At 44.7% G+C, this 13386-nt stretch overlaps 1 protein-coding gene across 1 annotated transcript in view; it reads right to left on the reverse strand.

Moving 5' to 3' along the window:
• Positions 1–1398: 1398 nt before the first annotated feature.
• COL4A6 (collagen type IV alpha 6 chain) overlaps positions 1399–13386 on the reverse strand; it is a gene marked incomplete at its 5' end in the record, with an annotated part of 136116 nt that continues 124128 nt past the window's right edge. The window contains 13 exons of the mRNA XM_082322883.1: positions 1399–2622; positions 3280–3566; positions 3800–3991; positions 4753–4869; positions 6575–6721; positions 7000–7098; positions 8053–8214; positions 9056–9172; positions 9516–9641; positions 10908–10979; positions 11406–11513; positions 12280–12387; positions 12784–12858. Coding sequence (XP_082179009.1) covers positions 2362–2622; positions 3280–3566; positions 3800–3991; positions 4753–4869; positions 6575–6721; positions 7000–7098; positions 8053–8214; positions 9056–9172; positions 9516–9641; positions 10908–10979; positions 11406–11513; positions 12280–12387; positions 12784–12858 — 1871 coding nt within the window. The 3' untranslated portion in view covers positions 1399–2361. The remainder of the gene's footprint in view (positions 2623–3279; positions 3567–3799; positions 3992–4752; positions 4870–6574; positions 6722–6999; positions 7099–8052; positions 8215–9055; positions 9173–9515; positions 9642–10907; positions 10980–11405; positions 11514–12279; positions 12388–12783; positions 12859–13386) is intronic.

Consider the following 13386-nt stretch of genomic DNA (forward strand, 5'->3'; position numbering starts at 1 on the left):
AGTGTAGTCCTCTCCTCCCCACAGACAAAAATGAAAATGAAGCCCTTGCTCTGAAATGCTCAGTATCAAGCAGTAACTGCTAAAAAAAAAAAGCACCACCTAAGTTAAAAAAAAAAAATAATAAAAATAATCTGTGGAGTACAGTGTCCTTACTCCCCTCTCAGCGGTTAGGTAAACACGTCAGCGAGGAGGCCTCGGCCCGCAGACCTCCTGAGGGAGGGTTCCTGGGGGGGGCAGACTGGTTTATGAAAATGGGGCTGGCGATGGGGACTGCGGCCCCGCGCGCCTGCCGGAGAAGGGCGTGCGTGTAAACAGCGTGGGGAAAGGCCGGGCTTGCAGGAGTCGAGCCCGCTTACTGCAAGAGAAGCGGTTCCCTACAGCCATCAGTGCTTGAAGCGCATACGGCTCCGATCCCGGGGAAAAAAGCTAATTGTCTTTGCATGTGTCCATGTTCAGAAATAAAACCAAGTCCCTGTAGACACAATACCTGATTGAAACCCCTTGTTATAGCACCGTGGGAGCCCCGTGGCTGAAAAATTCATTGTAGTTTGCCAGTTATTTGCACAAATTTGCAAAAAGTAGTGAGCTTCCCTGTGTGCACACAGTGTTTTAAAGCTGCATTTGCACAACGCGAGATGTAAGTACAGTGTGATCTGTCTGTGCTGGGACAGCGAAGAAGTAGACTCAATATTCTGCATAAAAGGATTGCCACTGCCTCAGAGATATTTGCAAAATATATCCAAAGCCGTTGCAGGTCTTGCACAATTAGGAAGAAGTTAAATGAGAACTAAATCGTTCTTCGCAAATTCCCTGCTCATCTCCAGCGTGGTTCAAGAACAGGCCGAGCTCTCTGACCCCGATCTAGGAAGATAACGTATTATGCATGCAAATAATCATTAAAGGTAAAAATATTATCTGCTTAAAAGTACGCATGTTCTTAAGTACTTTGCTGAATAAAGCTAGAGCCCTAGAACCTAGTAAAGAAATAATACTTTAAAATAAGGTCTCAGGCTTGCATTAATAATAATTTTCTGAACAATTTTGTCTTAAAGATTTTTAAGCTGAGGTGATAGTGTATTTGCAAGGCACTTCTTTCAAATGTCCTGGGACTGTCAATATGTAAGGGTTTCATACGCTTTACTCTAGAGAAGTTGATAATAATAACTTCAGCCCAACTAAATGAATTCATTCGATATATATATTAGCATACCTGTTTCATGGCTTTCCCTCAACACGTACAAGGATAATACAATTAGTGGCACTTCTCTTTAATTACGCCCTGAAGGCAAGCGTGACTAGTTAACAGTGCATACACTAGAGAGACATTTTTTTTAAACTAACAGAAATAAAACCCAGAGGAAGAAGTATACAACACATCGCGACTGCAGAAGTAAAAAACGTACACGCCGTAACTGCCTACGTCTGTGTTTGCATAAGCTTGCGTGCTGTCTAGTAAAGCCTCTATTTTTCAAATACACACAGCTTGAATAATTACAGAACAAGTGTGCCAAGGCTACCTCAGAAAGGAAATTTATGTTTGTAGTAATGAAATGTTCCTGGTGGCTGCACATCATTTGACTGCAAGAAGATAAGCCCAGGCCGTGAAGTAGACATTTCACCTGGAATATATTTCAATAGAAAGCTATGAAAAATGCTAGAGGTGTTTTGGATTCATCTTCACATAAAAAATGGCATTTTTCACTGGGGTAGCTCTTTAAAGTCAACCGTGGATGAGAGTCCGGATTAGAACTGATTACCTGTCACTGGAGGAAAGAACATCCCATCTGCTTAAGGAGCAAAGCAAACCAAATAAACCTTTGAGTCTTCCTAAGGAAGTCAGTTATCAACCAGCAATGCTTAGTGTTTCTAAGTCACCTACAAGACACTGATAAATTTTAGCTAGCTCTGTATTTCATAGGAGAATGAGTCTTCATTCCCTTACACTAGACCAAATGCTGTTCGCAAAGACACTAATAAAGCATAACACTTGAAAAGTCTCTCGTTGATGGCTGGCATGTGCCTCGGACAGAGGAGCGGTGTGATGTGAGACATCAGTTACTCTTCATTCTCAATGAGGAACTTGCAGAGACTTTCTGAGGTAGCCATAAATGAGGGAAAAAAACCCCACTGAAGTAAAAGCATAGCACCATGTACCATAAAAAGAGGTTTCAGAGCGCTGGTCCTTTCCTCCTCTACGTGCAGTCAAACTCCCGGACTTGACACTTGATTTTTGTAGAATTCTGGCTGCCTTGATTCACCCATCAACCACACACAAAACAGGTTTATGAATTTATCCTTCTTCACATCAGTGATGTCTAGTCTTAGGTAACAAAGACTGGTAATGTTATTGCGTTTTTGTTACTACAAGTTCTTCATGCACACTTGGCAACGGCTGACCCTCGTTCGAAGCTGTCCTGCTTTCAGAGTTTCCGAGGGAGGAGCACTGACAAACTGCTGCGACTGTTCAACAGTCGTCAGCCAGAAGCTGTATTTGTTTGCAAAGTAATGGCATGTTCCCCTAGCGCCGTTGCACTCAATGAATGGAGTAGCACGGAAATCCTCCAGGCAAGAACCAGGCGAGACAAGGGACTGACCTCCGCCTTCTGCACCAGCCGCGGTATGCTGAAATACAGATGTCAATTTAAATGAGCTCAAAGGAACAGAATGGGAGGTAAAGAGGGGAATCCTCCAGGTCCATTGTTAAAAGGAGTAAAACAGGCAACGAAAGTTACACCTTGGCTATGCCTACCTGTCTTCTGAGTCAGGGCTAGAGGTGAAGAAGCAAAGGAATGTACTTAGGCGGAATATACAGGCCTGGTATAACGGAAAACCTGCTTTCACTTCCAAGTGGGAAAATTTAGAAGCAATAATGCTGACTTCATACTTTTCTGACAATCTTACACTAATGAGCTTCCAGGAGGGTGCAATGGAAAGTGTTCTACCTTTTCCACTGAGAGAGGGGATTAAGACAATGCTGTAGCTTAATTAGCGTTTCCACATTTGAAGGTTTGAAGACCAAGGAGTATCTGCGGCAATACAGAACTACTGCATCAATGTTACTACTGAACTTGAGCAGCACAGGTGAGGAGGCCAGCTAAATGGGAACAAACCCAGAAAGCCTACAGCAGGCCAGCTGATAAAGAATAAACGACCAGGGCAAGAAGCTACAGGGCTCTAGTTTCCTGTAAGCGACTCACAGAACACAGTCTCAGCCACCTAATCAAAGAGGAGATCCAGAAACGTTTAAAGCTGCCTTTGCATTAGCAATAGTATCCTTACCATAAGGAAGGAGTATCCTATCCATAGGCTGCGCCAACCAAGGGGACACTGCGGGATGGTGATGTCCTGGCTGTGCACAGCCACAGCCTGGGAAGGTGCTTCACATACGGAGCAACGACTGATGTACTGCGGGATCTGAGCACTGTCCACGGGCATCATGGGGATAGGAGCAGTGGTGGAGAGCCAGTAGGACTTGTCATTTCGGCTGGCGTAGTAGCACACTTCATTGATGTTGCAGTAAATAAACGGCATGGTGCTGAAGCGAGGCAAACATGAGCCAGCAAAACCTGGAAAAATTGGAGAAGTGGTCATACGAAGCATCTGCCAAACGCTCCAGCTCATACACACCAGACATGAGTGGTGGAGGATGGCACAAGCGACGCTGCTCCCAGTACAGACTCTGGCCAAGCAGACTTCCACCACCTCTACTACAACCACCTGCGGTATCAACGAAGATTGCTCATTTGAAATGGCGTTTTGGTCTACATCGTTTATGCCCGAGCGAATTCTGTCAACTCACCAAGATCCTGGTTGTGTGCCTTTTCCTGCCCCTCCACGTACAATAAGCTGTAGCCGTCCCAGAGCTTATTCATCCCTATGGGACAAGGTGGGATTTGCTCTGACTGACTGTGCTTCACCAAAGTGTATCCAACGCCCACGCTCCGACCAGGCATTCCCGGCAAACCAAGTGAGCCCGGCTTTCCAGCAACACCTAGAAGACAGAAAAGGAGTCTCTATTACTCATACGCAGTGTGGACATCGGCTAGCTCTATACCTGATTTTGGCATTGCTGTCACTGTGTTTACGTCAGTCTTGTACAATGAGGAGCACAAGTTTTTGTGGTTGGTATATGAATAACTAGACTTACCAGTTCCAAAAGCAGTCATTTCATAGCAGCACCCACCCATTTCCTACCTCATTTAATTTTCTTTCTTTGCCCAACAACTCTGGTGCCAATGTGTTAGCCCATATCCCACAGTACAATAATTCCGAGGATCTCAAAGCCCCAACGAAAACTAAATAAATTCATTTTTGCTCTAGTGCTCTTCATGATGATATTCCTTTGACACAGAAAGGCCAAAAGTTGTACGACAAATCTGTGGCAAAATCCAAACCTTCTCTCTCTCACTGTGCCTTTCCTCTACTATCCAACCCTCACAGCTGTGTTCACTGTCAATACCATTTTGCTCTTTTAGAACTTCAAGATGACTCCCACATCCACACAACATTAAAGCCAAAAGATGTCCAGCATTGTACCTAGGGAAACACCAGCAGTGATAGACAACAATGACACGGGACATAATCTTCCTCACTGAAGATTAGATTTACTTCATTGCAGATACACGATTGTGTACATCCCCTGGCCTTCCTACGGTAACTGGGTGTTGGGGAGGGTCTCTGCAGAACCTGTAGGCAAACAGAATTCTACTGATGGCTTCTTTCTGATCTGCGCTCCCCAAATCATAAAATTACCTTCAAATCCTTGTGGTCCTGGGGCACCTGAAGGTCCTGGATCCCCAGCTATGCCAGGTGATCCAGGTAAACCATCACGTCCTTTCAAACCAGATCTTCCTGGCAGACCTTTTGTACCTGAAATTAAATACAATTATTACTGCCATTATTTCCTCATACTAATGCCTTCTCTCCTGCAATCATATTCCAGAAGAGAAATATGTTGTCAGCAGCCATGCTGGGAGCTCACTCTTCAACAGCGGTGGTTACAAACAACTAACTCCATACAGGGATTCCACACGATCTGACTGTTAAAGGATCACAAGGTGAGGCAGAACATTAGACAAGGCTGAAAATGCAGCACTGAGATCTGGGATAAGCTACTGATTTAAGTCTGAAGCCACATCGGACCTAAGGCTCAGGTTTCAGTTTGATGGCTGTGGAAGTCTGTGAACTCTTCTCATCTCTCTCACAAGATTCCTGCCACTGTGAAAGCAAGAATCCTCTGGTATAATGGTCCGGCTGTTGTAAGCTGAAGAAAGTTGAGCTACCTTGCTGAAATTTTGCTTAAGACTTGAAGTCACTTCTTTTGCTTGATTTCACCCCTTTTTCAAACCAGAAAATTGGCCTTGATGTTCAGTCTAAATTATGTAAAATTAGAGCCATTGACTTGAACTAAATTCACCTTTCCCCTCCTCCCCCCGATATTTGATGATGAGCATCTGACTGACAAATCTTTAAAAAGTCTCAGGGCAGTGAAGGGTGCTCAAAATATAAAGGCTTAGAATTTAGTGGGATGTAAGAGGAGGTGCCTGCGTATGGACCTTTAGAATCCATTCAGGACTGTCCTGACCCCAAACTAGAAAGGTCTGGCATGGACTGGATAAACCAACAATAAAATAAGTGTTCAGGATGGTACGAGTTAAAATATAACAAAATATTATGTAAAGAGATAGAAGGCGTTATGCAATTGCACAGAGCTAGATACCTAGCATGTGATCAGTAATGTGGAAGGTTAATAGTAGTATAAAGAAACATGTGACTGGGAAACAGATGGGTGTACATTTGCACAACTTTTGTAAAGATTAAGCATTAAAAATAGTATAAATAGGTGTAATTTCACAATGAACATCTCTCTCTCCACGGCTCTGCAGTCTCTGTTACCTGATTGCCTGACCAGCATTAATAAAGGCGCTCTCAGCTTTTACTCCTTGCACAATTATTCACTTCAGGAACCGACAACAGGAAGCCAGGAACTAACACAGCTCTATTCACCGTGACGGGATTCAGGATAACATCTAGGGGGAAGGACTGGTGCTAAGTGATGTTCCTGCTCTAGGAGTTTTCATGAATAAAAGAGACTACTAACATTTAAAAATCACCTAAATGGCATTGCTAAGAAAGGAATCATGGGGACTTGCTGGGCCTAGGAGAGCCAACTGGTGCAGGACCAACCAGAGTTGCTTTGCCAAATAATATGAACCACAGTGGTGCAGGCTGAAGTTCCCAGCACTTCTCCAGTTACAGTATTTCATTGGCAATTCAATTAATTCTCAGTGGTGAATCATTTTCATGACCACTCCACCTGCTAGTACCAAAGCTGGTATTGTATCAGCTACATGCTGCAACCTAATTCTGGAAACCTAATTAAAAAACACTATAAAAGTGCACGAACAGAATTTATCAAATACATTCTAATAATAATAAAACATGCTATTTGTATGCATTTTGCTGGAGTTATTTCCTTTATCAGAAAAACCTGTAAACCTTCCTAATGCATTTAAGAAAGTAGTGTTGTTCTTCCAGGAGGCTGGCATTTCAGTGATCTCCGTGTACTTTTTACCTGGTTTTCCAGCTGGGCCCTGGAATCCAGGATCTCCATCAAAGCCAGGGACGCCATCAATTCCTGGCAGGCCAGGTAAGCCTGCAGGGGCTGTGATTTCTTCTGGCTGTGGGGTTATACCTGGAGCCCCTTGTCGGCCAGGGAGACCTGCACACAGTGCAAATGACAGTGTAAGTACCCCACTAAAAATTCACAGTTTTGATGATAATACTGACACAAGGGAGAAGTATGCTAAATTAAGACTGCCTTAATACATCAGCACTGGGTATCTTTCTAAAAAGTGGTATGTCAAGCTCTTCCTAATTTATTTCAATCTCTAAGAAAGTCAGAGTCCCCCACATAAGCCCATTAAGGGAGCTCTGAAGTTTTCCCCAGCCCAAACCACATGCAGTAAAGTACAGCTTTTCAAATCCCCCAGCACTCACCTCGACGGCCCATTTCACCTTTCAGCCCAGGGTAACCAGGATCCCCCGGAGGCCCATCTTTACCTGGCATCCCCATAAGGCCAGGCTCCCCTCTTATACCTGCAAAGATACACAGCTAAAGACATCAGGGGCTAAGCATAGGGTCCTGATTCTGATCCATAGCTGGGCCACTGAGAAACACACTGATAGCAGCGATGGCAGCAGCAGTTCAGCTCGGAAGTGGAGGGGACCACAACCCTTAAGGAACTCTGTGCCCATTCTGATGTCCAGAATGGCTGCAGAGCCTCAAGACAAGAATTTCCACTGCTACATAATTACACTTTATTGAAAGTATTCTTCCCTTTCCTAGGGTAACCCAGGGAAAGTGTTTGTGGAGTACACATCTCTCCTATTTGGAATCCATCTCTGTGCACAGCACAGAAGGATGGGGATCTGCCAGCCTACGAAGACAGCGTACAGTTCTTCACCTGGCGAAGGTTCTCCATCCTTTCCTGGCTTTTGAGCTGTGCAGTTTCTTTGAAACCTTGCTACTAGAGTTCTTGTTTGCAGCTGCCCTTTAGTCTCCTTTGGCAGAGACCAAAGAGAGAGCAACCTGCTCCCTGCCTTAGCCCAGAACAAAATCTCTTCACTCCTACAATCCTCTTAGCCTCTTGTGGAGACCTAAATCCACCACGCTATGCCTCTGAGCACACATGACAGGTGGGATGAAACAGCATCTCCAGTCTTTGCCTGGACAGCATACGCAAGTGGGTAACTGTAGTTGACAGAACAGCACCATTGCATGTGCACATCATCTACTCAGAAAAAAACAAAGAGAAGAGAAAAAAAATCGTTAGGGACACACTGAAGAGCACTTGGAGCTGGCCTCACTTTGCTGCTTTTGGAGTCAGTAGGTAAAACCTGCATGGGCCAGACTTGGACAACAAACTCAGCTGTGCTTACACCTGAATGAGGATTCGTTTCAAAGCAGTCACACTGATCACACGACAGCCATTCATACTGTCAAGGTGACAGCTGCCAAACCACACCCAGACCCTTTCAAGGCAAGATTACCTTTGAATCCAGATGCTCCAGGGAGTCCAACTGGACCAGTGGGTCCCACGTCACCCTTAATGCCTCGCAAACCAGGAACACCAGGGAAGCCTGGATTGCCTGTGTCACCTTGGTCAGAAGCTGGGCCAGGGGGCCCTCGGGGTCCTGGAGGGCCTGGAAGACCTAGAGACAACAGGGGTAATTAGCACAATCTGCTCCTCTGGCAAAGTAAATGCTGGGGCTACCCCCAGCACATCATTGTTTGGGTGTCTATATTTCCAGCGGTGTCCTCCTCCCGAAGGAAAAGAACCAGACCCCACCCGCTTATATCCACTTAGGTCTCAAACTTTTAAATCCTTTTAACCACAGAAATTTAGCTTGAAATTCTGGGCCTGAGCATAGCCCTTGCCCCACCTGGTAGCTAGCCTGGTGACTCAGACGTTCCCTAGGAGAATGAGAGCAGTGGCTTCAAATCTTTGGCCAGGGAAAGGCCTGCAGTCAGCCTCTCCAACAAGGCTGTGAGGTATTGAATGAGTACCAATGCCATCATGACAAATCTTTCAAACTATACTTGCTGTCGACCCTACAGCAAGTGCTTCTTATGTACCTCTAAGTAGCAATGAAGCTTTGCTGCCTCCTATTTGCACACAGCATACTTCTAAAGCTTTACACAGAGCCTACAATTACAGCTGTGGAAACCACAGTCCAAAATGGAGCTGGTGTCCAAATTTAGACATACTACGCTGAACTTAAGTACTTACCTTAGTGCCCAAGTCTGTCTTCAGTACCACAATAGGTGCAATGAATATGGACTAGAGAGCTTTAATAACACGCTAAATCAAATCAGGATTCAATAGCAGGAATTGAAAACAGATCTTCTCATTCTCCATCCCTGATGTAAAACCCAGGTTATTAAAGTGACAGTAGTCATCCAAGTCATTTCCCCTCAGAGCTCTTCAAAGGAAGCACATAACCAGAAATCCCCTTAGCTGGTCCACTCTCCTTAAGAGGCCTCTCTTCATACCTGAACTCCCGTCCGTTCCTGGATGGCCAGCATCCCCTGGTCTCCCACGTATATCAGAAGGAAGAGAAACCCCAGGTGTTCCTGGCAAGCCAGGCAGTCCCACAGGACCAGGGGGACCTAGAATTAGAAATACAAAGTGAGAGAGTGTACCCAAAGCTCTTCCGTGATCTTCACAGACATGAACAGAAGTAGCGGCTGAGTAGCATTTATATTGAGAAGAACAAAGAGACATCTCACTACACGAGGGGAAAAATTACTATATTCTGCTGTTCAGGAGAGGTATAGACACTGTGAGAACTACGTAACCAAGTGTTTCTCAAATATATAGCCACATCACAGATTTAACGTTTACCTGTCAAACCACTAACCACCCCTGTGGCTTTAGGAGTTCTCTGGCAATTCCGCTGACCATGCAACCCATTGACCTGAGCTGCTGGGCTTCCAGAACATCAGTATTTACCCATATCTCCTGATGAGCCTTTTGGTCCAGGGAATCCTAGAGCTCCTCTAACCAAGCCTGGAGAACCTTCTTCACCCTTCGGACCTGGGAGACCTGCAGGGCCTTTCAGTCCAGTTTCACTCAGGCCTAATTAAACACGGTTAACAAAGATAAGAGAGCCTATTCAAATTGACTAATAGCAGTTAAATTATTACACAAAATGAGTTGTAATAAAAAATTAGCCATTTACTACTCTCTCTGCTGTTTTCAGTAGAGCAACAGAAAGAGATTTGGAGCCTCATGTGCTACTCTGGTTGTGCAGAGTGAATTTAAACAACCTGCAAGATGCTGAGAGAGAAGCATATGACTGTTTTGGTCTTCCCACAAGCTCTTGCACAAGGATGTGAACATAGCACTCCTGTGACAGGATTTGCCTGCCCGCCTGTGTGCTGTGTCTCTCAAGAGGATGCAACATAGACTCAAGCTTCTGGTCTTCAAAGAGTCTGGTGGGCTTCATGCTCCAACAGGGAGAGATCAGTTTCCACAGACTACTGCAGAAGACACACTGAGGCACAAGTGGTGCAGGGCAGAGGCTCCCAGGAAGAGCTGCAGGGAGGTGTTCAGCATGTCACTCTGGCAAGAGTAAATACTAAGCAGCTCCCTCAGACAGGAAAATTGTGGAGGATCTATATGCTGTAAATCATTACCTTCCAATAGAGAATGTTTTACACAAAGAAAACACAGGTATTATTTGGGTTGTACACATCAAGACTGTTAGTCTGTTTTCATGCATAAAATGTCTGCCACAGATTTTAGGTGCTGCTTTACAAGATGACTGTAACTAAACAAGTCTTCCTCCACCTCTTTACATTTAGTAAAACACTGTTTGTATAACAGAACAACATTCTATTTCATACAGTTAAAAATATGAAAAAATCCAGCAGAAGCTTCCCAAAAGCAGAATCCAGAATCTAATCAAAGAAATCACCTTCTGATTTTACTGATGCCTTTCTGGTAATGGAGGGCTATGGAAAGCAGCAGGGAAACATGCCATCGCTAAGACCAACTCAAAGCAAGCGTTTGATGCTGCCCTGCTAAAATCAAACATCCATTAGAAATGGAAGAGTTTTATGATTTCATTCCATCGGCTTTCCAGCAGTGACATAGTCCTTCAGGAATTCAAGGACAGCCACCACCAGAAAAGCCTCTTCACTCCACAGGCTGCATCCTACTCTTACTGGCATTAAAGAAAAATTTGTTCACGCACATTCAGTATCCTGAGGTTTTTCTTCAGGTTATAATTAAATCCAGAACTGGGTGAAATAGGGGAATTTTGTGGGGAACACTGCTCTCATGATGGACTAATGTATGCGTTTCCCCAGCTATGACGCTTCTACTACACATTTCCTTTACCTGGTGTTCCAGGAGACCCTTTTGTGCCTGGCAAGCCATTCAGACCATTTAAACCCGGAAATCCATGAAACCCTGAAGAGACATTGGGAACACATAAGTGAGCAAATAAGCAAATAAGCTAGTTAGGTGGAAATGCGTAAGATGTTTCCTGGAGACTACAACACGTACGAGAAACCTGACACACACGGGAACACAGTATGTAAAGTCTTCCTTCGCACAGGCCCCCTTCATGGAACCTTTTCCTGCTGCTCTCACCGGTTTTACCCTGAGTGAACACCTATCAGTGATCCAAATCAAGTGAGAGCCTCTCCCTTTCCAACCACTTCTCTGCTCATTTCTAGCAGCTGGTGCCTGCACTAACATTGCCAAGAAATGAGCTGATTTCCCACGCACAGCTGGCCCACAGATAAGAGTGCTGTCTGCCTGCTGTGATATACTTGGCCAAAACACTGGTTTTCTGACCCAATTTCTCCCGCCATGTGCAGGCTCCAGATATACCTTTAGGTCCTGCTGTTCCATGAGCTCCAGGGAATCCAACAGATCCTGGCTGCCCTGGAGGTCCTGGTGGCCCAGGGATTCCTCGCAGCCCAGCATTTCCAGGGATTCCTAAAAACAAGCAGAAAAATGTTCACATACTACACATCCAGGATGGAACAGCTCACAGCTTCTGTTCCTGCACTTAGCTCGTAAGATGGGTGAATAAATTGCTATTAAGATAAAGCAAAACCAGATCCAAATCTCTCCTCACTACCACTACTAGCATCGCACTTATCAAGCTATTTATTTGATAGCTTTTTTTATTTTTTAATCATAGCAATGACACTTTTCATTATCTACCAAGTGACAGACTGGAACAGTTCACATACTGAATAACTAATTAAATTGTTTTTCAAATAATATATTCCAATAATGACTTTCACTGTTCTCCCATCTTTAATCTCAATAACAATTGGAGAATCTACCTGCTAGTTACACCACTCCCAGTCACTTGTAGCCATCCTCCTGGGTAGGTTTGACTCTAGAGAGGCAATGGACAGAAGTGTTGCAATAGAAGATTTTAGAGCAGCCTTGCCCATAAGCAGCTGCAAAGAAGCTGCTACTGCTTGTACCTAATTGAGGTCTTCCCTATTTGCTAAAGGAAATCCTTTAGGTTTCCACTGTGCAGGATTCACCACATGGTTGATCCACAGGATCAGTCAAGACAGGACAAGGTGACACCTTACACTAGTGTCAAAGAAAATTCCCATCTTCTTGTCAACCTTCTTGTTCAAGCCTCAGCTGAGACAGGCCAACCAGGGCTAAGGAAACAACAAGGCGAGGTTGTTCCACAGTCACACCATGAACTGCAGAACTCAGATGCCTAGTCCAGTACCTGCTGGTCCTTCTTGGCCAAGATCTCCTGGGCCGCCTTTGAGTCCATTCACCCCAGTGTTTCCTGGGTAGCCTGGTTCACCCTTGAGTCCTTCTCTCCCTCTTTCTCCTGAAAGGTTAAAAACAGACAGCATGCTAGAGCACAAGTCAAACTGAAGGAAGGCGTGAAAAGAATGAGAAACACGTTATGTTGACGCTGCAGAACTTGTGTCTGCTTAGCCATGGTCTGGGCCCTGGACTGGACTCCCCGGATGCCAAATACCAGTGCAAATCCACAAGTTCCTCCTCAAAAAGCAAAGTGGGACCCAGCATAAGAATTTGGCTGTTCTCAGACATGTTCATTATCATCCAGATTTGTGCCCCGCCTGGATTCCAGACTCCTCGTATCTCACTTCCAGAAGAGGACTAAAGTATTCAAATTTATAGATTACAAAAACGCCCAAATTGGGCAATGCTATCCTGTTTAATCTCTAGAATTTTGCATTCTTGAAGTGAGCTACTTTACCTGGGAACCCTGGGTCCCCTCGCTCTCCTTTTGCTCCAGCAATGCCAGGAATGCCAACAGTCTCTCCCTGGTCACCTGGAAAAGAAAGATAAGGTGGGGAGGCCATTCCCTAATTGACTGTGGGGAGCAGTTTCCAGGGCTCCCAAGGCTATCAATAGCCTTGTTTATGAAAATAAACCTTGCCTATACTTCAGATCCATGGAGCAAACAAAGACAATAGTAAGTGATGCACCCAAGTTTGAAAATGCTTCTAAATAGCAATGGATGCAAATTCACTCATGCAAATACATAAGACAAGACAAACATTTATGGGTAATTCCACAGCATCCTGCTCTTTATACTTTTGACACAAGAAGACGAGAGAGAAGGGTGCCTGTCGTACTGCCCAACATGCTTCACACAGTGCTGTGGCCAAACTTTCAAAGGACCACAAAGTATTTAGGCATTTGGCCTGGGACTGGTCTCATCTAAATGAAGCCCCTTACAAGGCGACATGTACTTCAGAGCCAATCACTGGAGAGCAATGGACACTTCTAGAACACTACTCATTCATTTTAGTCATGAATATTAGGACTGTGTATACCGAAAGACCATGTACACTAT

This window comes from Platalea leucorodia (genome assembly GCF_965183815.1).
Source record: "Platalea leucorodia genome assembly, chromosome: 10".
In the NCBI taxonomy this organism is placed as follows: domain Eukaryota; kingdom Metazoa; phylum Chordata; class Aves; order Pelecaniformes; family Threskiornithidae; genus Platalea; species Platalea leucorodia.